We start from the raw sequence: 22,686 nt of genomic DNA, 5'->3' as shown, positions 1-22,686 counted from the left end.
CTCGGGCGGCTAATGGGATTACAATTCTCATGAGGGAGAGGGAGAGGGGGTTGCTTGCGGTAACCGGCGCATGCGTGGATCTGTGTGCCATTGTGTGGGTGAGAAAGATTCTGGGGAAGATGCGCAGGTAATTGAGGGAGAATAAGTAATCAGAGTATCACTGGGCCTTATACATTACAGGCTTATTGGGGATGGGATGGGAAGGGAATTTTTGGACGATCAAAACTTGGTTATTAATGCCGTTCCCGCCTGATAAAGGTCGCTTTAATTGTTGGAAGCAGTCGAGGAACAGAGGGAGATGGCTGCCTTGAAAGTAGCCATAATGGAAAACAGAGAGTAACGCCATCATTAACAGTGACATCTCACGCTTTTCAAAATATAAAATGAAACTTTTCGTTTAATGTTAACCTATGTATGTATCGAACGTAGAGAAATAACTTACCCCAGGGCGTTGCTTTCTTTTGTTTTTCTCGGGCGGATTCTGATGTCGTGTATCGCCATTTGCGTTCTGTTATATTTTATTTAAACTTCAAGGTTTGTCGGTTCACGGTCACGCTGAGTTAAGTTTTTATAACGCTGTTGTGCAGTTTTATAATCAAAACTGCTTTGTTTTCAATCGACCTCGATAATTCTGTTCCAAAAATTTTCCAGATTAGTCGTCTTAAAATAGTTAATCCCCCATGTTTCCAGCACCTGGAAAATAAGATCAGGGAATGTGGGTGGGTATCTATTGTGCTAATGTTTGTCAAGTGTAAAGGAAGATGCGATTGTGAGTTAAATGCGGTTGTATTTTTAAGCCTCACGAAATGAAAAGAAGGGGGCTGGTTAGTTGATGTTATTCTGAGCCACAGTTTTATTTTGAAGTGAATTTGGGCTCTGCCTTCCTTGGTCGTGCTCCTTGAAGGAAGACCATGGTTAAACCATTACTGAGAAAAATCGCTAAGAAAATTCCGCAAAATGAAGCATCAACACATCATGAACCTTCTGTCTTTGGGCAGAGCACTCCTGTTTGAAGTGTAAAGAGTATTAATGTATTTGTTTTAAAAGTGAAGGTAAAGTGTAACTACTGTAGTCCCTATTCATTTAGTGAGTAACCCCATATTGTGTTCTGTAAAGTTTATAATAGCTCAAGTCGGAGTCAAACCTGGGACTAGTAACTACGCATATTACTTGGTGATGGGAGTGCTAAAATGAACTTCAGTGAGGGGAGGCAATAGATTATTAATCCAGAAACTCGGCTAATGTGGTGGGGACATTGATTTGAATCCCACCAGAGCAGACAGTGGAATTTGAATTTCAAGGGTGGATAAGGACAGGCAATAAATACCTGTCAATGCCAGCAATGCCCAAATTCAGTGAGTAAACTTAAAGAAAGATCCATTTCTGATCTCTAGAGTGATTCCTGCTGAGAGTGTGTTGTGTGGCTATTTGCTGAAGATGGAATTCACTTAGCAAAATGTTCTGTTTCTAATAGCTTGCATTTTTGATTAAAAATGAAATAACATGCATTGCTGTCTTTGAAAGGAGCGAATGATAAATAATTGATTTATTTGTGACCAGAGCTAAATTGTAATAAAAGTAGTCCTGTGTACCTTCACCAGGTTGAGAAACAATTTTTAGTTCTTCCTGATTCTTCCCGATGAAGGGCTTTTGCCCGAAATGTCGATTTTACTGTTCCTCTGATGCTGCCTAAACTGCTGTGCTTTTCCAGCACCACTCTAATCTAGACTCTGGTTTCCAGCATCTGCAGTCATTATTTTTGCCTAGTCGATTTTAACCCTACTGCGAACCCTCTTGCAAGGATGCCTGCCTTGAAGTTTTCCTCCTCTCTCTACAAGAATCTCGGAGTCCCTCTCCCACCGCAACTCCCAAGTCATTTCCTCTGCCCTGAAGCTCTTCAACCATGTCCCGAAACAAACTCATTACCACAGCCACATTTGCTTCCTCAGTGCCTGCCTCCGTAACCAACTCATCCCACACGGACTCTGGACCACCTTTAAACCAGCAGAGTTCTGAACTGAACAGTACAGACTACAGATTCAAAAACGCCAGCAACAGTTCTCCTTCAAGATCCTACGCTTCACGCTTGCAGCAATACGCTGGCACCAAACCTCCTGTATTCCTGATGAAGGGCTTTTGCCTGAAACATCGATTTTACTGCTCCTCGGATGCTGCCTGAACCGCTATGCTTTTCCAGCACCAGTCTAATCTAGACTCTGGTTTTCAGCATCTGCAGTCGTTTTTTTTACCTATGAGAGGTTTGTTGTACAAAGAGAGATTGAACAGTTTAGGTCTATACTTACTGGAATTTAGAAGAATGAAGGGAGATCAAAGTGAGGTATTCAATGTGATAAAAGCTTTGCATAAAATAGACATGGAGTGGACGCTTCCTGTTACGGGGCATTTGAGGATGAGAGGTCATAGTATTAGGACAAAGGGTAGCATATTTAAAACAGAATTGAGGAGAAACTACTTTTTTTTTTGTAGATTACTTATAGTGTGGAAGCAGGCCGTTCAGCTCAACAAGTCCACACTGACCCTCCGAAGAGCAACCCACCCAGACCCATTCCCCTACGTGTACCCCTTCAACGAACACTACGGGCAATTTAGCATGGCCAATTCACCTAACCTGCACATTTTTTGGACTGTGGGAGGAAACCGGCATACCCGGAGGAAACCCACACGCACACTGGGAGAATATGCAAACTCCACACAGACAGTTGGGAATTGAACCTCAGTCTCTGGCGCTGTGAGGCAGTGCTAACCACTGTACCACCGTGCCGCCCACTCCTTCTCCCAAAGGATTGTGAATCTGTGGAATTTGCTACCCCAAAATGCAGTGGATGCTGGGACAGAGAGTAGGTTTAAGAGTTAGATTTTTAATTGGTAATGGGTTGAAGTGATGTGGTGAGAAGGTAGGAAAATGGGGGTGAGGAGCACATCAGCTATGATTGAATGGCAGAGCAGACTCGATGGGCAAAAAGACCTAATTCTGCACCTATACCTATGAAAATAATATGCTAATGGCTGAAGGCAAGAGCGAGAGAGGTTTTAGTCAGCCATGTGATGGAAAGAAATTGGAGCCTGTACCACAAATGGAGCGGCACAGTGGTTAGCACTGCTGCCTCACAGCGCCAGAGACCCGGGTTCAATTCCCGCCTCAGGCGACTGTGCAAACTCCACACATTCTCCCCGTGTCTGTGTGGGTTTCCTCTGGGTGCTCCGGTATCCTCCCATAGTCCAAAGATGTGCAGGTCAGGTGAATTGGCCATGCTAAATTGCCTGTAGAGTTAGGTAAGGGGTAAATGTAGGGGTATGGGTGGGTTGCGCTTCGGCGGGGCGGTGTGGACTTGTTGGGCCGAAGGGCCTGTTTCCACGCTGTAAGTAATCTAATCTAATCTAATTATCCATAGCATAGGGTTCCAATGTAGATGTGGATTTCTCGGAAAGGCAGGGAGGGAGGGGATAGTGTTGGCTAAGTCTGGATTAGATTTCTACCAATAGCACAATGATCGATCTCTGTTCTCCTTGTGGATTTGGGACCTGTCACCTTGCTGCCCCTGTTGCGATGCCATTAGTCAGACTTATCTTTGGCAAAGAGCTCTGACAAGTAATAGTATTAAAACTTAATTCAGAACTCCTGGCAGAATGTGATCTTTTGGATATTAGCTCAAAAATACAATTCATCTTATTCACTTGATTCAAAATATCAACGTGAGAACTGCTGAGCAGAAAAATCAGATTGATTAATGCCTGTGTTACAGATTAAAGTGTGAATGTTTAGCATCTCTTAACTGTTAGTGAAATACGTGCAGATTGTAACCTGGAAATATTGCTAGAAATGAAGGAAATTAAGTCATTCGCTTTTTTTATTGTTAGAAGTATAGATGTGGCTTTTAATTGAGGTCCTGATAACAGCTGAAATAAGGACCTCACTATTTTGGTGAGCCGGTGAGCCAATGAGCATAGCAATGTCAAATTGCAAAATATTTGTGACCTTTTTTGCATTTTAATCCTCATATAATGTGAGCAGTTACATCTCTCTTTTTTTCCTTTTAAAATTTAGGGTTAGTAGTCGTATTTGTGGTGATGAGGATGTTGAGCCAGAGGAGCTGGAAACAGAAGGAGAAAGGCAGTTGCAAAATCTCTTGAAGCACCAGTTAGACACAACAGTAACACTTGAAGAGTGAGTATACTAACATTTCCTCAGTGTTGTTTTCGAATGAATAGAACCAAGTAAGAAATTAATGTTTGTGTACATCTTAATGCATTGTAGTACTTTCAAAATTATAACATAAAATAGAGAAAGCTGGAAAACTCAGGTCTATCAGCTTTTGGAGAGAACATAGAATGTTTCTTTTGGAATCCCTTTATGCTGATTTATGTTCTGTGCATTTCTAGCATTTTCTGTTTTTACTTAGTACTCCTAGTTCTGAATTTTTTTTTATTATTTCCACAGGTTTTTAAAGTCTTATTTATACCAGTTTCTTCCAGGTTGCATAAGTATATCGCAATTTAAAATGAGATTTCAAATAAAGACCCAGTCAGACAATTTTAAATTTGTTGTTGAAGTCTTTTTCAAAGGTTTAAATGGTGGAATCTTCATTAACATGGTAATTATGCATTTAGAAAAAGAGCATTATGGCAGCTTTCTCAACTTGTGCTGTCAAACAAATCAATTTTTTTTTATCTGGAGGGTTAGTCGATTACCAAATTAAGCCGACAGGAAAATCCTCTATTCTAGATGACACTACAAAAACGTAGTGTAGCAAGGGCAAAAGCAGCTGACAATGTTACTCTTTAAGATTGTGAAATATTTGATTATTTAAACTAGGTTACAAATGGAAAGTTTGTTTTGTCAGTGTATCTTTGCTTTAGGGTAAAATGGAAGAATAAAGGGATTGTATGATTTATGAATCCTGCCTGACAAGAAACATGGGTCACCTTGTATGCCAAAGATTTAAGGGGAGGCTTAGGTTATTATTGGGAAGAAGGTGTAAGATGTGGTAAGGTCATCTGTACTGGCTGTGGGTATTTTGTTGGCTCCTAGTTTCACAAGGCGGTTTTCAGAATGCTAAGTTTTATAAACTGGTGTAGTAATTTCAAGTTGAAATGAGTTCAGTGATCTAAACAATAGCTAATCAAACCAGTCATTTTGCAGCAAACAGCTGAATAAGTGTTTTCACTTGAACAAGATGCCCATATGATTCATGTTGCCATGGAGATGGGCTGTAGGAAGACAAGAACCATTCGAAGCTGTTGTAGGATCAGATGCAGGTTTTCCTAAGATGGTCCTGAATCCCTCCGATGCAATCATTCTACAAAAATCTAGGAAAGAGCAGAGGGTTTGTTGCAGACAATTTCTATTGTCTAACATGCAAAACGCTTGGATTGAAAAGATCAGATTTGAAAGGATTTAAATGAGACCAGAAAGTTCTAATGTAATATAAGCAGTACCTAGCTTTAGTTAGAAGGAGGAATGTCCAGGGTAAGACTCGTGATGAAAGTTGGTTTGGGAATTGGAGCTTAGCTAGAAAACAAGCATGCCGTTGTGAGCTAAGAAAATGTTTCAACTGTGCCACTTAAGGAACAAAGTATAACAGTGACGGGGCTTTTAGTCATTTTGAAAGGTGAACAGTAAAACTTTAAAGTTTGTTCTAATGGTATTCAGCTGCAATTTTGCTGTTAGCTTGTTTGTTACAATAAAAATCTTAACCTGAAATCCTATGATCCTTCCATGGAGTCAATGGAACACCCACCACCAATAAAGGTTTCGTGATCAGAACCTTTCAACAACAGCTTTCAATTTTATTGACATTGGTTTTGATTTAGTTGAATCAACCTTTAGCTCAGGAACAAGAATGAACTTTTGTCAATCTTCATGAGGGTTATTTCACAAGTACCAACATTGCTGTCACGAGAAAGCTGAGCCTTCGATAAGTAAAAATGTATTTTTAAAATAAATTTTTGATTTATGATTGTAATCATTAATTAGTTCTTTGTTGTTTTACCATTTGTTGACCTCTTGCTGCTTTTCCTAATTTTAAGGTTTTTTTTTTGTTTTGATAGATGCATTGCTAAGAAAAAATGCTTTGCCCCAAGTTCTTTATACAAGCCATTTGGGGAGCAGGCAGCAGGAGTGCTGAGTCTGTCGCAGTTTCAGACTCTGCAAGATGGAGAAGGGGAGGTTGCTGCCCTGAGAGAACTTGGACTAACTGACCGGGAAATCCAACTCTGGCAAGACAGGGAATCTCTAGTTAAGGTGTGGTATAATTGGAAAGCATTTGTAAACTTCCATCAGGATAAGTAACAATGTGCAAGGTTTGCATCCACTAAGGTATCATGTTCACGTGAGGTATTAGACTATTTAAAAGAGTTCATTCTGATTTTGTACCAACAATCTGAGGAATTCATTATCACTGTGTGAAACATTTGTACTTGTATTGTTGTACAGATTTTTCTTATTTAAATTTAGATTACATGAATGCATCTCTGAAGCAAAGAAAGAATTTGAGAATTATTCATTATTACTTCAGTACTTCAAATCTGGAAAGAATGAGCAAGCTTTTGAAATGTCACTTGTTCTATTCTAGTGTGGGTCTTGAGACAGTCCAAGATTTTTTTTAACTTTTAGAATGGTTACAACACAGGAGACTATTTTGTCTGTGCTCGTCCTCTGCGAGCAATTCATTCAGTCTCATCCACCATTCCCTTAAAAAAAAGTGAGAGAACAGATCTGGGATTCTCCAGTCTTGTAATTAAATCCCTAATCTGTGGAATCATTCTTTTTAAACTTTGTTCTGGTTATCAGTTTTATTAAGACTGACAAGTATTAGGTTGATGTTCAATTTCATTCAAAGTTTGGTATTTAACAAAAAGTCAGTTCTTTGTGTTAGAACAGTTCACAAGATAGGCGAAAGTCAGCACTGCAGATTCTGGAGATTAGAGTGGTGCTGGAAAAGCACAGCATGTCAGGCAGCATCTGAGGAGCAGTGAAATCGACATTTCGGACAAAAGCCCATTCCTTATGTAGGGCTTTTGTCCGAAACACCAATGTCCTTGCTCCTCGGATGCCGTCTGACCTGCTGTGCTTTTCCAGCACCACTCTAATTCCGAGTTCACAAGATAGTTCAAGTTCACTTATTAGCTGATCTCAATCAAGGACTAGTGACCAATAGACATGTTGTGTATTTGATCAATCTCTTCCATTGCTGGACTAGATGTCGTACTTGCAACATAAAGAGTACCACCAGCACTAGGAAAGCCTTTTGATGGTCCACCAACCCTCAAGTAAAGTTTTTTGATAATGGGATTGCAGACTTTTTCCAGCTCCTTCTATTGGTGCTCATGCTCAAATCTTTTCTGCACCCTTGCTAATGCTGACATATCCTTCCAAATGTTTGGTGCCCAAAATTCATCCTCCAATTGTGGCTGGACTGGTGTTTTGTAAAGGTTACCACATTTTATCTCGTATCATGAGATGTGAGCAGTGACCGGCATTTAGTTGTTCATCCTTAATTGCCCTTGAAGTGAGCTACCTTTTTGAATCACTGCAGTCCACTTGAAGGTACGCACCCACAACGCTGTTGGCGTGCTCGAGCATTTTGACCCAGAAATACCGAAGAGACGGTGAGAGAATTCCAAATTAGGATGGTACATGACGAAAGGGGAATTGGCAGGTGGTGATTTTTCATACATATGATGTCCTTGTCCTCCCAGTAAGTAGAGTTTGCAGGTGCTGTTGAAGGAACCTTGGTGAGTTACTGCAGTTCATCTTGCACTTGAGACTCTGACAACTCCCACTGAAAAATACAGGTGAAGCAATGTATTCTGTGTCTGTTTATAAAGTCCAGGATTTTATGTGACTTATTAACAATTTCTCAATCTGTCCTGCAACTCAGTGATTTGTGCACATGCACCTTCAGATACAGTTCTAAAGAAGTGCAAAAGTATCCTTTATTTTAGAAAACACACAGCCTTTGTTTTTCATGCTAATATGAAATATTCCACATTTAGATTTTATCTGCCACATGTTTATCCATTCCACCAATGACTGTTCGAAGTTTCTTGTTATCCTTATCACAGTTCTTTCACAAAACTAAGTTTGTTTATTTATTTGCATATCTTGAAATTGTACCCAATATATCTAAGTTTAGGTAATTAGTGAAGGGCAAGATAAGAAGTTGTCCAAGTACCAACCTTTGAACCCCAGTTCATAGTTGAGAGCAAAGTACATATGGAAAGGAGATAACCAGTTGAGCACTGGATTTGCAATTTGTAGATTTATTGGAGGGGAGAAGTTGGAATCTGACATGTAGTTGATTTAAGTCTGGGCCTGGCATTGCTCTAAATGCAATTGGAAAATGGGGAGACAACAGCCTAGTGGTATTATCACTGGGACCTAGGTTTGAATCCTGTCACAGTAGATAGGAAATTTAAATTCATATAAAATCTAAAATTAAGAGTCGAATGATGACCATGAATCCATTGTCGACTGTTGGGAAAAATCCATCTGGCTCACTATTATTTTTGAGCAAACTGGTCTGACCTACATATGATCTAGATTAAAGACGGGCAATAAATGCTGACCTAGCCAGTGGTGCCCTCATCCTGTGAGTGAATGAGAAAAGATTAAGCAAATACTGGAATAGGCATAGACTTAAACATGACTGTGTCATAGAAATTAAATCGACTTGACTCAATAATTAGCAAGAGCAAAGCAAGGGTCTTCATTAAAAATCTTACAAGATTGACTCATTACATTAAGTCAGGTGCCTCAATGCAATGAGTACCTAAACATTTACAGAGACGCCTGTCTTATAGCGTTCCTTATCTCACACTCAAGGGCGGAGACTGGGGAAGCTAAAGTTGTTATCCTCTCATCCCCGGTCCTAGACATTGTTATTCAGCTTTCGCTGAGTTCGACTATCACAAGGTAGAGTTGAATGCTTACAGAATTCAAACAGAGATAAGCTAACTGCAAACCTACAAAGTATTGTTTACAAAGCTCAGCACAGCATTGATTTAAACAAGCATTGTCTTTAAATTTCATAGTAAATGGATAATTCTCCACTACATTTTTTCCCCTTTTTGTCCTTTATGATAACAAGGACAACTACAGCAACAACAACAAAAATACAGAGCCAGAATAGCTATACATCAGAAAATGGTTAGGAAACACCAGGCCTTTCCTCAGATACCACCTACCCAAAACACAGCTTTGTGGTGGTACGTCACTTGCTCTGGTGTGTCCTGTACACAACCCATGTTCACATGTCACACTCGTCAAAGCCGTGGTAGGGTGGGGTCTACGCAGTGCCCCTGCCCTTACGAATAGTCCTACCAGGGTGCTTGCTAAAAGTGAGCTGGGGCAGCCCCATATTCGTATGAAGCTTCTAATCACTACTTGCACTTAATTGGCTCCGGTGCTATCCGATATCTCCTCAGGCCCAGCTACATGCTTCCAATGGTTGGTGTGTATGCACGTGGCTCTTTCTGAGATCTTAACTGCTGTCTGTGTTGTAAGAAGCACTTGAAATGGTCCAAGCCACCTCTTTGCCTTCTAGTTTTGCCTCCTGAAGTCTTTCACCACTATCCAGTCTCCTGGTTCTGGATTGTGCAGCTTCCCTCCTGCTGGTTGGGGTAGTGCTGCTTTCACTTGATTCTGTATTTGAGATAAAAGTGTAGAGAGTTTTATACAGGAAAAAAATATCTCATCATCACAGTGGCTTGTTATCTGTCTTACCTTGGGTCTTGGGCCAATTCCAGTATTGGGCAGCCTACCAAACAACATCTCAAACGGGCTAAGATTAGCTCTTCCTCTCCTCCTAGATCTCATATACATTAGCACAATTGGAAGTGCCTTTGTTCACGTCACCCCTAGTTCCCCTCAAAATTTTGTCAATTTATTTTTTGGGGTAGCATTTTCTCTTTCCACTGCCCCACCACTCGCTGGGTGATAGGCACAGTGTTGTCTCATGTTTATTCCCAAGTAATCACTGACCTACTGTAGGACATTATTGACAAATGGTGTCCCATTGTCACTACTAAGCCTTTCAGGGATGCTCCCATCTCGGAATTATCTCAGTTAGCAAAGCCTTGGCTACTGCACTGGCATCCTGTTTGGATGTGGGAAACGCTTCCACCCATTTGCAAAACATATCAACTCTTACCAGACAATACCTTTTTCCCTTCACTGGGCGTTAGTTCAATAAAATCCATTTGTAAATGTTCAAAAGGTTTTTGGGGTTGGGGGTGTGCTGCCTGACTCATCTGTATTCCCCATCCCACATTATTAGTGGCACAGATAACGCAACGCTCACAATATTTCTGGGAGTAATGAGTAAATCCCTTAGTGTACCAGTGTGCTGAAATACTGTCGTACATTCCCTCCCCCCCCCCCCCCCTTTTTTTTTGACACGTGGTCCTTACCATGTGTCAGTTTGGCACAGAATGGAAATAATGATCGCGGTAGACCGGGTTTACCATTGGGACCACACCATACTCCTCCCCTCACACACTGCATCCTGAGTTCGTCCACTCACTCTTTTTCTTCCACTGTGGCCTGTGACTGTAACTTACGTATGTCTGCTGTTAGGGTACAAATTTGTCATACACATGTCAATCTGCTCACTTATTGGCTGCTGTTTTTGCTGCTGAGTCTGCCCTTGCATTGCCTTGAGAAATAAAATCCTTTTTTTTTGTGTGGGCTTCACACTTACACAAAGCGATTGACTTATGCAACAGGACCGCTTCCAGGTGGTCAGAAATCAGGCCACGGCGTGTGGTGGGTTTTCCAGTGGGGGTCAAGAAGCCCTTGTGTTTCCAAAATCTTGTACAACCCAGAATACATATCTGCTTTCGGTGTAAATATTCACTGTCTTTCCCTCAGCCAATTTACAGGTCTCAGTCAAGGCAATCAGCTCTGTTGCTTGCGCTGATAGATGAGAAGGGAGTGATCCCGCTTTGATTATCTCATAGGTAGTCACTACAGCATACCCAACACAACTCTGGCCTGTCTCCTTGCTCCTGAATGCTGACCGTCCACAAAAAACTCCATACCTGGATTCTGAAATGGTGAATCTTGCAAATCTGGTCTGGGGCTACAAATTTCATTAGTTACAGTGACACAATCATGTGGGTCTCCGTCTCCTTCTGTGGGGAGAAGGCTGGCAGGGTTAAGGACGTTACATCGCTTTATTGTAATGTTAGGCATCTCCAGTTAACACAGTATTATATCTGAGCCAACATGCTGCTGACATGTGTGCAGTCCTTTGCTTGGACAGCAGTAAGGATACTGCATGTGGGACCAGTAGGGTTAATTCACCATAGCCAACTATATCCCTGGACGCTACAACAGCTTTTTCAGCTGCGGCCACTGCGTTCAGGCATTTAGGCAATCCTGTCGCTACAGGGTCTAGTTTAGCTGAAAGATACTGGCCTCCATCTTTCCCCATGATCCTGCAACAGCACAGATGTCATGCAGCCACGCTTCTCATCTACCGTTTGTACAAAAGGCTTGTTTGCATTCGGAATCCCCAGCATAGGTGTAATTTGGAGTGCCTTTTTTAATTCAACAAAGGCACTCTCTGCCTCTGGGGTCCACTGCAACGGACTCTGGTTCTGTAAACCTTTGCCATGGGCTATGCCACTTAGGGGCACCTCAAGGGTTGTGTAATGTGGGATAAACATTCTACAGTAGGAGCATATGCCCAAAAAGGATAATAATTGTTTATTCATGTGAGGCTTTGGAATTTACTGGATTGCTTGAACTCTGTCTTGACCAATAGCTTTCCCTTGTTCGGATATAGTATAGGAGTTAGGAACATTTGGGACACACAGGACAACAGCGCTATTGACTGCCTGCGGGTCTTTGGACAAATCTCCATTCCTCCGGTTCACCGGGAATGTTTGCCTTTTTAACCGGAAATATGGGGGTTCTCACCGGTGAATTTTCACAGGGGATTATCATTCCAGCCACTTGCCGGATCTTCCTCTGCCCGCGCCTCTTCTGCGACCGGTTCCATGACCTCTTCCTCTTCCGCAACCTGCACCTCCCTCCAACTGCTGGGTGACCATTTGCATCATAGTAAGCTGAGCTTTGTGCTTGCTGTTCCATCTTTAGTTTCTGCTTATACTTCTCTTGGGTAAATAAGTTTTCAGCATGGATCGCATGTTGTTCTATCAAATTCAGCTTTTCTGTGTCCCAGATAATACATGTATCTTTTACCTTTTTTGCCATTTCATCCTTCATTCCATTGATGAAGCTGTTCCTCAAGTGTGCCTCATACGGCGTTATGGACTTCAGTGAGGCACGTAAGGTACTGGGACACCGGTCTCATCATTTTGTTGTCTACACATTGCTATTTTGGTCATGTCCATTCGCACTGGGAATCCTCCCTACAGGCAGTTGCCAGTGCTGCAACAAAAGCATTAATGTTTCCGTTCTCTTCTGCTTGCGGGTTGGCTACTCTAGCACGGACATTACGGCTGGCCAGTTTATACTTCTCTTGGCCGCCTTGCTTTGATCTGTTGTGGGTACGAAGTGCTATTGGTGATCCAGCAGGCCCTGAGGAACTGGCTGCTGTCGTGGACTTTTGCCAGGCGGATCTTGTAGGGGGGGGCTGCAGGTCTCTGAGGGCAGTCATCAAGGTCAGAATCTGAAACAGACTTAAGACACTGAACAGCTTTGTTAGGTTGTTTTCTGCATGTGTGCTGGTGTTTGCATGTGTATTTGATCTATCTTTTACTTGAGATTTTCTTTCTCTGATATCAGCCTCAGCCTTCCACATGTTATAAGCACTCCAATTCACAGGTTCTATTTTTTTCCTTCCTTTTTCTCTTCCTCTCTCTCCTCCAACCTCAACCTCAATTTCCAGCTGCCTTTTACTAAAACTTCCTCCCTCCGGAAAACCACATTCCTTAATCCACAATTCTAACTGCTTCACAGACTCTGGGCTGTAATTATTTAGCATGTATATTATATTTTTGGTTGGCTATTCCAAGTAGTGTGTGGACTCTCCCTTTGTTTGCTCTTGCTGGAGCCCATTTTTAGTGTAACTGGAAAAGTGTTCAGTGCTCTCTCGCTACCATTATCTTTTCCCTTTTGACTTGCTTTTACCTCCGGAGGTCCCATCTCTCATTGGGTGCAACCGCCTCAATGCCTTGGTTTTCGTAAACCAAGAAATCACGTACCCAGTATGTCTTGGGTGAGTCCAACTCAGCCAGTGGTGGTTCCAAGTCTAAAACCACCCTTAACCTAGTTGTCTCCTAAACACTCTTGAAACAGCAAGCCCCTTCCCTTGGGGTTTTACTCTAATGCCACGCAAGAGTTCACTGAACCCGTTTCCTGCTGTATTTATTCTCTTAGAATGAGTCTCTATGCAGGATTACTTAACCCACGACTCTTACCCTGACCTTATTTGATTTGAAACCCTGGCGCTAGGGTGATCCATAGATTCCCAGTCCTCTCTCGCAAAAGGGACAATTCAGTGCTTGAGATGAAGTGAAAGACCTTCAAGGCGCTGGCGCCTGCGCCTCCTGGGAATCTTCAGAATCTCACCCAGTCGCGGGGTCCCGGACCGAGCCCCCATGTTTACTGTCATGGAAATTAAATCGACTTGACTCAATAATTAGCAAGAGCAAAGCAAGGGTCTTCATTAAAAATCTTTCAAGATTGACTCATTATACTAAGTCAGATGCCTCAATGCAATGAGTACCTAAACATTTACAAAGACGCCTGTCTTATAGCGTTCCTTATCACACTCTCGAGGGCAGAGACTGGGGAAACTTAAGTTATTATCCTCTCATCCCCGGTCCTAGACATTTGGAAGCATTCAAACAGAGATAAGCTAACTGCAAAGCATCGTTTACAGAACTCAGCACAGCATTGATTTAAACAAGCATTGTCTTTAAATTTCACAGTAAATGGATAATTTTCCATTACACTATGCAAGATAAATAATTTATGACCAGTTATGATGTCAATTTAAAAAAGGTGGACACAGGGCATCACACTCAAATATGAAGGATCTACAAATTCAAGTCAAACAGCACAGAAACTGATCCTCCTCCAACTCATCCATTCCAACCAGGTTTTCTAAGCTGAACTAGCCCCATTTGGTCCATATCCCTCTAAGCCTTTCTTACCACGTACCTGTCCAAATACCTGCATTTACCACTTCTTTTGCAACTTGTTCCATATATGTGCTGCCCTCTGTGGAAAAAGTTGCCCCTCCAGTTCCTTTTAAATCTTGGCCCTCTCTCCAAGTTTTGGATTCCCCTAGTTAACTGCATTTCAATACTACTTGAATATGATTTTTGTTTTAGGGTATATGTCACTCTGTCCCTTAAAGTTGTGCTTATAATAGTGGGGCACAATTAATATGACATTTCTTGGTGAAATAAAGAGCAGCGTATAAAACTTAATAAATTACTGAATAATTTCAGAAAGTTGGAAGCAATATCAGAATGAAGTATGTTTTGACTAGGAAGATGAAAAATTCTTCAGTTTTGAATCATTAGGGACAAGCGGGGTTGGAAGTTCTTTGTAATCATAGTGGTGCTGTCACAGTTAAGTTAAATACAGTTTGCATGACAACCATCTCTAAAAGCACTAGGTTAACCAGTTTTTAGTTATTTGATTGGTTTCTCCTTTCTCCTAAATTTCAGTGCATTACTCTTGAATGATGTCAGATATCAAATGAATTACTAGAAAGTGTGTACATAAAACTCCATTCTGTTTTGTCCTTACTTGTATCTTAATTTCTTTTACACGTCCCCTTGTTTCATTAAAGCTGAAATCTGGCATTTAGTAGAGAATTAGTGACAGAATCCCATATTCTGAAAGTCAATTCTGTTTGTGTTTAAAGTTCTCAGGGCTTGGAGCAGATCCAGCAGCAGTACAACAAAGACTTCGAGCCATTGAAGAGAAAATTGAAGAGCGACAACGGCTTATGTCATTGCCACAGAGATTTTCAGGAAGCAAGCAGCTGAACAGGAGGGAGATGGAGATTGAAAATGCAATGTTCCAGGGAACTGACCGCTACACCTTTTTGAAAGCTCTATATTACCAAGGTGTAGATTTTTGTTGTTAAGTGTTTACTTTTTTTTTTCTTCCTCTATTTTCACTTAATCATTCCCTAGGCAAAAGTGAAAGGAAGCAACCTGTTCCCAAGCTTCTGTTCAGGGAGAATAGCCTGGTATAAGTTGCCATAATTTTTCATTGAAAAGAAATAGCCAACTTCCAATTGATATGGGTGTGATGTGGAATTTGCCATGTTGGAGTTCGTTTATGTAATTCTAGTCTTACTACACTGTGGGACAGCATATTGGAGTAATAGAAACTTTATGATCTGGCATTGTCATCTTTAGTTAAAGACATCAAAGTCTTTGCTTCAGTTTGGAGGACAGAAAACTGTCGTTTGTTCTCATTCTTTGACTTTAGCCACTTTTCTGGTCAAGTGAATGATTCCTAGTTTGTGCTTTATGAAAATAAAATACTAACAAAGATATGTTCTATTAATTCATACGTTGTTGTAATTCGACTTTGTAATACTTATTGTTCTGTACCCTTGCAGAATATTGGTGACAAGTAACTGACAAATTCCAGAGTAGAGAACAGAGAACATGGTACTGTATGACCTTGTGCCAGTCATTGTCTGAATGCTGTTGGTTAATTGTACTTTTTGTTTGTAAATTTTCTTGTTTTCTCCAGTTTTTGTTCCCTGAAATTTCCTCAACATCACGCTACTGCCCCAGCTACAAGCACGGCCTGGAGACCTGCTTCAAGTGCTCTGCCAAAGTCACTCCATAACTTGTCACTGGAGGTGGGCAGACTGATTTCTGTTTTTTTTCACTTCCCTGGTTACACCTTTTATGACAGCAGCATTGAGATTTGATATCCACCATCTTGGAAATTTGAAGGTATAGATTTATGCCCCACTACTTATAGCGTAGTACATTGTTGCTTCAAGCATTTGATTGCTTGTTTTTAATAACTGAGATTGGAAGGCTATGAAGTTAAGACATCCTGTAGAAGATGTGAACAGAGGTGAGGCCGTTCCTCAGCAGGAGAGAAAACAAATTTGAGTTTGTCATCGGTGTGATTTTCAAACATTGGTTTTAAAATGGCTTTGAGGAGACCTTGGAACAGGTTACTGGCTGAACTCCTGATTAGGGAATGATGCGTGGTGTGAAGGACATAATAGTTCGGCATAGAAAGCTTCTGTCATGGTATAGTAGGAACTTCTGAGTTGGCTGTTTCTAAATAAGGCAGCTAGTGTTTTCTTCTATTTCCTAACCTCAAATGTTTCTCTGCTTGCCACTAATGTCTGGCTTAATATTGTAATGCTTTACCTCTGAATACTACTAGATTCCCTACCCGTTCAATGGGCTCTGATGTGGTTGATTCTCAACTATTTAAATAAAACTTCTTATTGTGGTCCAACTCTAGCTAGCATCCAGATGGATTTTGACCTCTTTATATTTTGGATTGTTTCTAACATTTATCACACTTTGGAACATCTCATTTTACTCTGCTTTGCATTTATTATTATTCTAAATTCATTCAATCCTCAATTTTGGCTATTTTTAAACTGAATAAGTATTTGAATCATGTATGCTAGTATATATGCACAAATTAAATATACTTCCACTGTCTTTCTAATCTTTCACAGCTGTCAATTTCATCTGGATGTAGCAGAGTAATTAGAAATGTAGTCAATCGACAGTGCAGTAATGGGCTGTGGTACAAAACAAATCTAAAATTGCTGTGTTTTTAATGGTGTATTATTGCATTCTAATTCTGTTTGCAAGCCCAGAGTAGTTGAATTCTGAGATCCTTTTTGACTTCAGCTGCATTGAGGGTTGGAGTATCCTCCTTGGGCTAGTACATCTGTTGCCTGTCATCTTGGTCACAGGATAGTCTTGCCTGGGGTGGGGAATTGGGGTTTTGGAGTGAGGAAATGCTCTCATGAAAGTGTTCTCTTTGAAATCATTTTATTTTACTTTTGTTGTCATTACTACTTATTGAACATAATTTGCTTTTTTGCACTTCAGATGAAAAGTCCGTAAAAGACCAGAATGACCCTATAAATCAATTAGAAATGATGTTACTAAAGTTTAAAAATGATCCAGTCGGAATGAGAGACACTCCGAAAACCAGACCAGAGTCATCTATGGAGATGCTTGCTACAGCAACAAGTAACGAAGGTACCTTTAAAGAAATGACTGGTCTATGTATTCAACCACAGAGTCAGTTCAGTGCTCCTGATCGTTATGAAAATCAGAGTACCAAAGGGCTTTCAATGAATGTTCCTATCAGAACCCTACCCAGCGCTGGTACTCATGGTCCTCAGAAAATCACTCAGCAAGTGGAAGCTGTCCCCAAAGAACAGATCTGGAAGAACAAACTTTCTGTGGAGGAAATCAGAATGATTCCAAGATTTTCAAATTATAATCCTGGACAACCAAGCAGGGTATGGTAAAATGTTTACTGTTGGAAAAGTATTATGAGCATAATAGCTTTGGAATAAAAATGCCCACTTCTCACTAAATTTCTGTGATGGAAGTGAAATGTAAGGCAGGTTACGTTGATGTTCTGTAATATTGTTCAAAACCTATCATAACCAATTCCAATATCTAGTGATTCAACTGAAATAATCTGTGGCTGTATTTATCCTTCTTAAATATTTTCATGAAGGGATGTTGTTGCTTGCAATAATCTTTTTGCATCAGGGACCTAATCTAAGTTTTAAGATTTTCCATGTCAAGCATGGCTTGGGAAGATACAGGATAAATGTTCTTTCAAATAACAAGATTCTTTTTAATTCTGATTGCTAAAACATTTACCATTGTATGATTGTGATACTTTCTACTTTTTCTATCAACCATTCTCTTTACCTAAATGGCATTCAAACTTCAAGTATATTATAGTCTTGCATTTTGTTGTTAGTTTGAAAAGGTTAGGACTGTCAGTTATCATACTTGGAATACTCCCCATCTTCCCCATCATACAAACCAGCTTCGAGAGCCAATTATTAAATTTATCTTTTACACTTTTTTATATAGCCGAACAGCGAAGCGGTTCACCTCTCAGTCCATTTAAAACATGTGCATTTGTGTCCCACACACTCAAAGTGCAGTGTGTCCAAAATATTTCATCAGTCACATCAACTTTTTCTCTTGATTATTCACTTCCATGGCTGAGGCGGGGCATGGGAGAAGAATTTCCAACCTATTTAATCAAGCTATTAAGGTACATTTTAGACAAGGAGCAGAACAAATATACCACTTAAAGTACATTTTATAGGTTGTAGGTCTGAATAAAAGCATCTTTAATCAAATGTGGTGATATTAAAAGACCTGCAGCGTTTCAGATAAGATCACACGTCCTCTGTTCTTATAGGTAAGTACTCGTATCCATCTAGTAGCTGAATGATTCACATGATCAGAAATGCATTGTGCTTTAGCTTGTCATTAGGCTCCTTTTGGACTTAAATTGAGATGACAAATTGCAAAGTAGATGAAAGGGATCATTTGACTTTCTGTAACTACTTCCATGTATTCCATCGGTTCCTTCTGTAAGACATAATCTGATTCTTGAATGATTCCAAGACTTTAAGGGATTACTTTTTATTGCACTTAGTGTCCTTATGCCATTGTCTTGTGATTCTGGGGATCAGCCTTGCGGTCTTTGTGTACTGCTTTTATGGCTTGCCCATATTTATTATGCCTTAGCCACTGACTGAACACAACATTTCAAAATGCATATTGACCAGAACATTTTTAGCCTTAGCCTTGAAATCCCTTGACTGGGGAGTAAGTGTAAATATCTAATATCTGAAAAGACAGGGCTGATTGAAGGAAATCCAAATTATTATATATTAGGCTCTTGAGATTCTTAAATGAAATAGAATTAAACTTAGTGATAATTTAACGAGTGAAGATCCACAAATTTAACTTCCAACAAGATCATTCAATATCTTCCAGAATTGGGATCTTCCCTTCTGTTGCCTTCATTGGCCATGAATGCTTTGTCCAGTTAGTTAAATAGCCCAAACTGTAGCCTTTCCTAGTAGTACATGTTTAAAATCAATCTCCAGTTCAAATAGAGGAAGTTGTTGGAGTGGCAATAAAGTCTGATCACTTGTAGATTTGACACTGCATTGTTGCAGGCTTTAAGTTTGCAGTTACCCATTTGTTTCACTTTCCATCCCCCTCCTCCCCACCCTCTTTCTCCCTGCCCTCCTTCTCTTAGGTCTTGTACTTGAAGAACCTTAATCCAAAAGCTACACTGGAGGATCTATTTTCCTTATTTGTTTCTTTCCAACAAAAGGATGGTCCTCAGCTGATTTTCCGGTTATTGACAGGCCGAATGAAGGGACAAGCATTCATCACCTTCCCAAGTGTGTATTACTGTATGCTGACACAGATGTTTTAGAAAAAAATGTTTTAGCAGTATCAATGGGGGATGACACTAGATTAGTTGGAACTTTGTAACTCAATCAGGGTGAAAAACAGGGTGATATTAGATTGGTCACCTGTTATAAATCAGTTTCAAACTTAGTTAACTTACATCTCACTTGAACAATGTTAGCATCTGCTTCTGAGTGTTTAGCTTCCTGAAAATTATGTTGTCAATATTAGAAAACAGCTCTACATATTAAATATGCACTATGCTTTTAGGAGGCAGAATTTGCATGCAGAACAAACTGAACATGTAAAGACTCACTTTTTTATTCAAAGAATTGTAAAATTTAAAAACTTGAGTAAAGTGAATTTTTTTGATTCTGTGTAGTACTTAAAATGTTAAAATATCCTGAAGAGTTTTGTTGACTTTTTTTTTCTTGCTTATTATATTGTTTTTAGGTGTGGAGATGTCAACAGAAGCATTGAACACAGTGAATGGCTACACTCTGTTGGGCAAGCCAATAATCATAGAGTACGGACAGAACCGATTGGACCACTGACTTGTATTTGCAGAAAGAGGCTGATGAAAAGGAGTTTCAGCATAATGGGGCTGGTAATCCCTGGGATGACAGGCACAGTGAAATATTGGAAAGTCTTAATTTAATCTGTCCAGCCACTTACAGTGGATACATTTTCAACTCTGAACCAAAATTCATTATATTGGTGTATGGATAAAACCCTCATCTGTATATAATGCATACAGTCTCTTATTTCTTTAGAAAATCATTGTCGTGCTTTCCAGTGTTAAATGCACCAAGTAATGTAAAACTGAATGAGGAAAAACACAAGTTTATTCCCTAGTACTGTGTGGAGGTTACATCTGGAGTACTGCAACAGATTACATTGTCTTTTTCTAACAATGAGGAAACAAATTAGCTGATCTTGCTATAACACTTGTTTCTCCAATGTGAATTGGCTTGAAGACCATTAAGTAATTATTTATATAGACCATTCTTTACAGAATGCAAACTTTCCTTACCTGTATTGGCTATATCGCTATTCTGCCCCCATTAGTTTAAATGGTGCCTATTGTGCGATTTCCTTATGTAAGATTGCACGAGAATGTAACTATCCCGTTATACAAGAACCAATTGTATTTTGTTTCAGGCTCCTTATCCATTACTCAGTGTCTCCTGCAATGAAGCATTTCTGTTAAGGCTCCCCACTATTGAACAATCTAGTAACTAACTTTCTAGATTCATAAATTACAAATGGCTTCAATCCAAGGTGCAAGTAGCTATTGATACTCAAAACTCAATAGCCACTGCTTCAAGAAAGGAGGGGAATAAAACGGGAGCAGTTTAAGAATATAAAGCTAGTTTAACACATCTTAGTTTACAAATAAATTGTGGTTTATTTACCCTGCATTATAATCTCATGCTCGTGCAAAACTAGCAGTATTAAATAACAATTTATATTTTCAGCTTCTCTAAATTAACTTGTGCCCAAATGTACATATCTGACATGGCATTCTTGTGAATTGTTTGTGTTCATAAATGAGATCAGGAAAGTAGAATTGCAACCAAATGACGTGAGCTTTCTTACTGAATTAGAATACAGTATTTGGAATTGCTTGAGATTTTAAATGGTTGAGGTTTGTCAGGCATTGAGACAGTTATTTGAAAGGCACTATTCTGCCATGAGAACAAAAATTGAACTGCTTGAAAATGGCTCTGTCAATTATGTGCTTTCTCTTTTGTCAGTCTAGCCAGTGATCCAAAGAGATTAGCTGATTTCCCACATGATTCATGGATTTTGATTTTAAATACCTAAGGGATGTGAAAATAAAATGTTTAAAAATAAACCAATTTTAAAATTCTTACTTCCTTGGAGTTTTGTGTTGCCCACAGACTAACTAGAATTTATCTTTAAAACTAAGTAGACATTGTAGATAAGGAAAACTCATGTCAGTGTTATTTGGGATTAAAATGTTTTTCCAAGTTTCAAAGAAATTGTTTGCTGTGGTTATTTCACCTGTTGTCTTTCATGATTAAACATTTTGACTGTCTTGTTATGAGGGTGTAGGTGTGTTCTACCTTTTTTGAGAGACTAGAAGCTGGCACAGTGTGCTGAAAGAATTTAAAATGTAACATTTGACTGTGAAACCATTCATGCAGCTGGGTTACCATGGTAACAAATTTTGAATTTGGCCAATCCGTTTAAATTATGGCCCAAGAACCAAAATCCAATTGAATTTGATTGGTTTGATGATGTCATCAAAACACTAATGAAATGATCTGATGTTTTGGAGTATAAAACCAGACCTTTTGAACATTTAGGAGGAGAACTGCCAAGAAAACCCCAAGTGTAGACTGCTAGCCAAATAGCTCTCTGAAAGGTACCTGTCCAAAGGAAAGTTGGTGCAGCACATGACAGACAACCCAGGAAAACCCAGAGAACAATCTACAAAGGAGAATCGACATCTGGCTGGTTTTGAAACTTTTTAAAATAGTGATCAGGTTTTATTTTCAATCGGACCAGTATTTTAGAGTGGGAGGTAAAAGGTAAAGAAGTTGTAAATAGCTGTTGTTCTCTGGACTTGAAAATTAAAGAATTGTTATTAGTGACCTCTGGGATAGTTCTTTGCCTCTTGAAATTTAACACGGTTTGGCGTGACATGAGCTTCTCTGTGCCTCTGTTTTAAATTTAGAGGGGTTCACCCCATTGCAACAGTTTGGGGGGCTTTCACGTGTGATTTGAACATGTTTAGACAGATTTGAATAGATTTGGGGTACGAAAAGCCCAGTAAATTTAAACAATTGCCAGTTATGTCCTAGATTTTTAAATAAAACGTAGGTGAGACAACTTAACTTCTGTGACTTGTTGCTTAAATTTAAGTGAGAAATGTCTTAAAATTGTTCGAGGTTTGAGTTTGAAAATGATTTCCAAGTTTGCCAAGAAAGTTTAGAAAGAAAAGACCATATGCTCCAAATTAGCAAAGTGGTTAGAATTGGATTTAACCAAGGACAAAAGCAAAGCTGAATTTGTAAAGGAATTACTCAAACACTTGGGTGTGTCAGAAACAGACAAATGCAGTAGAGTTAGAAACACAATTACGATTGAGGAAAACTGAGTTAGAAGATGGAGGGAGAGAGGAAAAAAAGAGCATGTTATTAGCTGAGCAATAAAGAATTTGAACTTAACTTGACTTTGTGAAGTCACAACTTCAGCAGGATGGAGATTAAAAGAAAAGTATACATGAATATGTCAGAACTC

The 22,686-nt window shown here is 39.7% G+C and overlaps 1 protein-coding gene across 2 annotated transcripts; it reads left to right on the top strand.

The window, feature by feature from the left end:
- Nucleotides 1-44: 44 nt before the first annotated feature.
- On the top strand, nt 45-21,422 carry rbm41 (RNA binding motif protein 41). 2 transcript variants are annotated; one of them, XM_072595134.1, is made up of 7 exons: nt 45-127; nt 4,067-4,186; nt 6,070-6,262; nt 14,871-15,075; nt 17,059-17,477; nt 19,259-19,406; nt 19,870-21,422. In XM_072595134.1, the coding sequence occupies exons 1-7, from the start codon at nt 120-122 to the stop codon at nt 19,968-19,970; spliced, it is 1,194 nt and encodes a 397-aa protein (XP_072451235.1). In that variant the 5' UTR covers nt 45-119; the 3' UTR covers nt 19,971-21,422. The 2 variants fall into 2 exon arrangements, with proteins under 2 accessions (XP_072451235.1, XP_072451236.1); XM_072595135.1 differs by lacking the exon at nt 19,259-19,406.
- Nucleotides 21,423-22,686: the final 1,264 nt, after the last annotated feature.

This window comes from Chiloscyllium punctatum, chromosome 25, assembly GCF_047496795.1.
Source record: "Chiloscyllium punctatum isolate Juve2018m chromosome 25, sChiPun1.3, whole genome shotgun sequence".
In the NCBI taxonomy this organism is placed as follows: Eukaryota; Metazoa; Chordata; class Chondrichthyes; order Orectolobiformes; family Hemiscylliidae; genus Chiloscyllium; species Chiloscyllium punctatum.
This window is presented reverse-complemented; position numbering and strand designations above follow the sequence as displayed.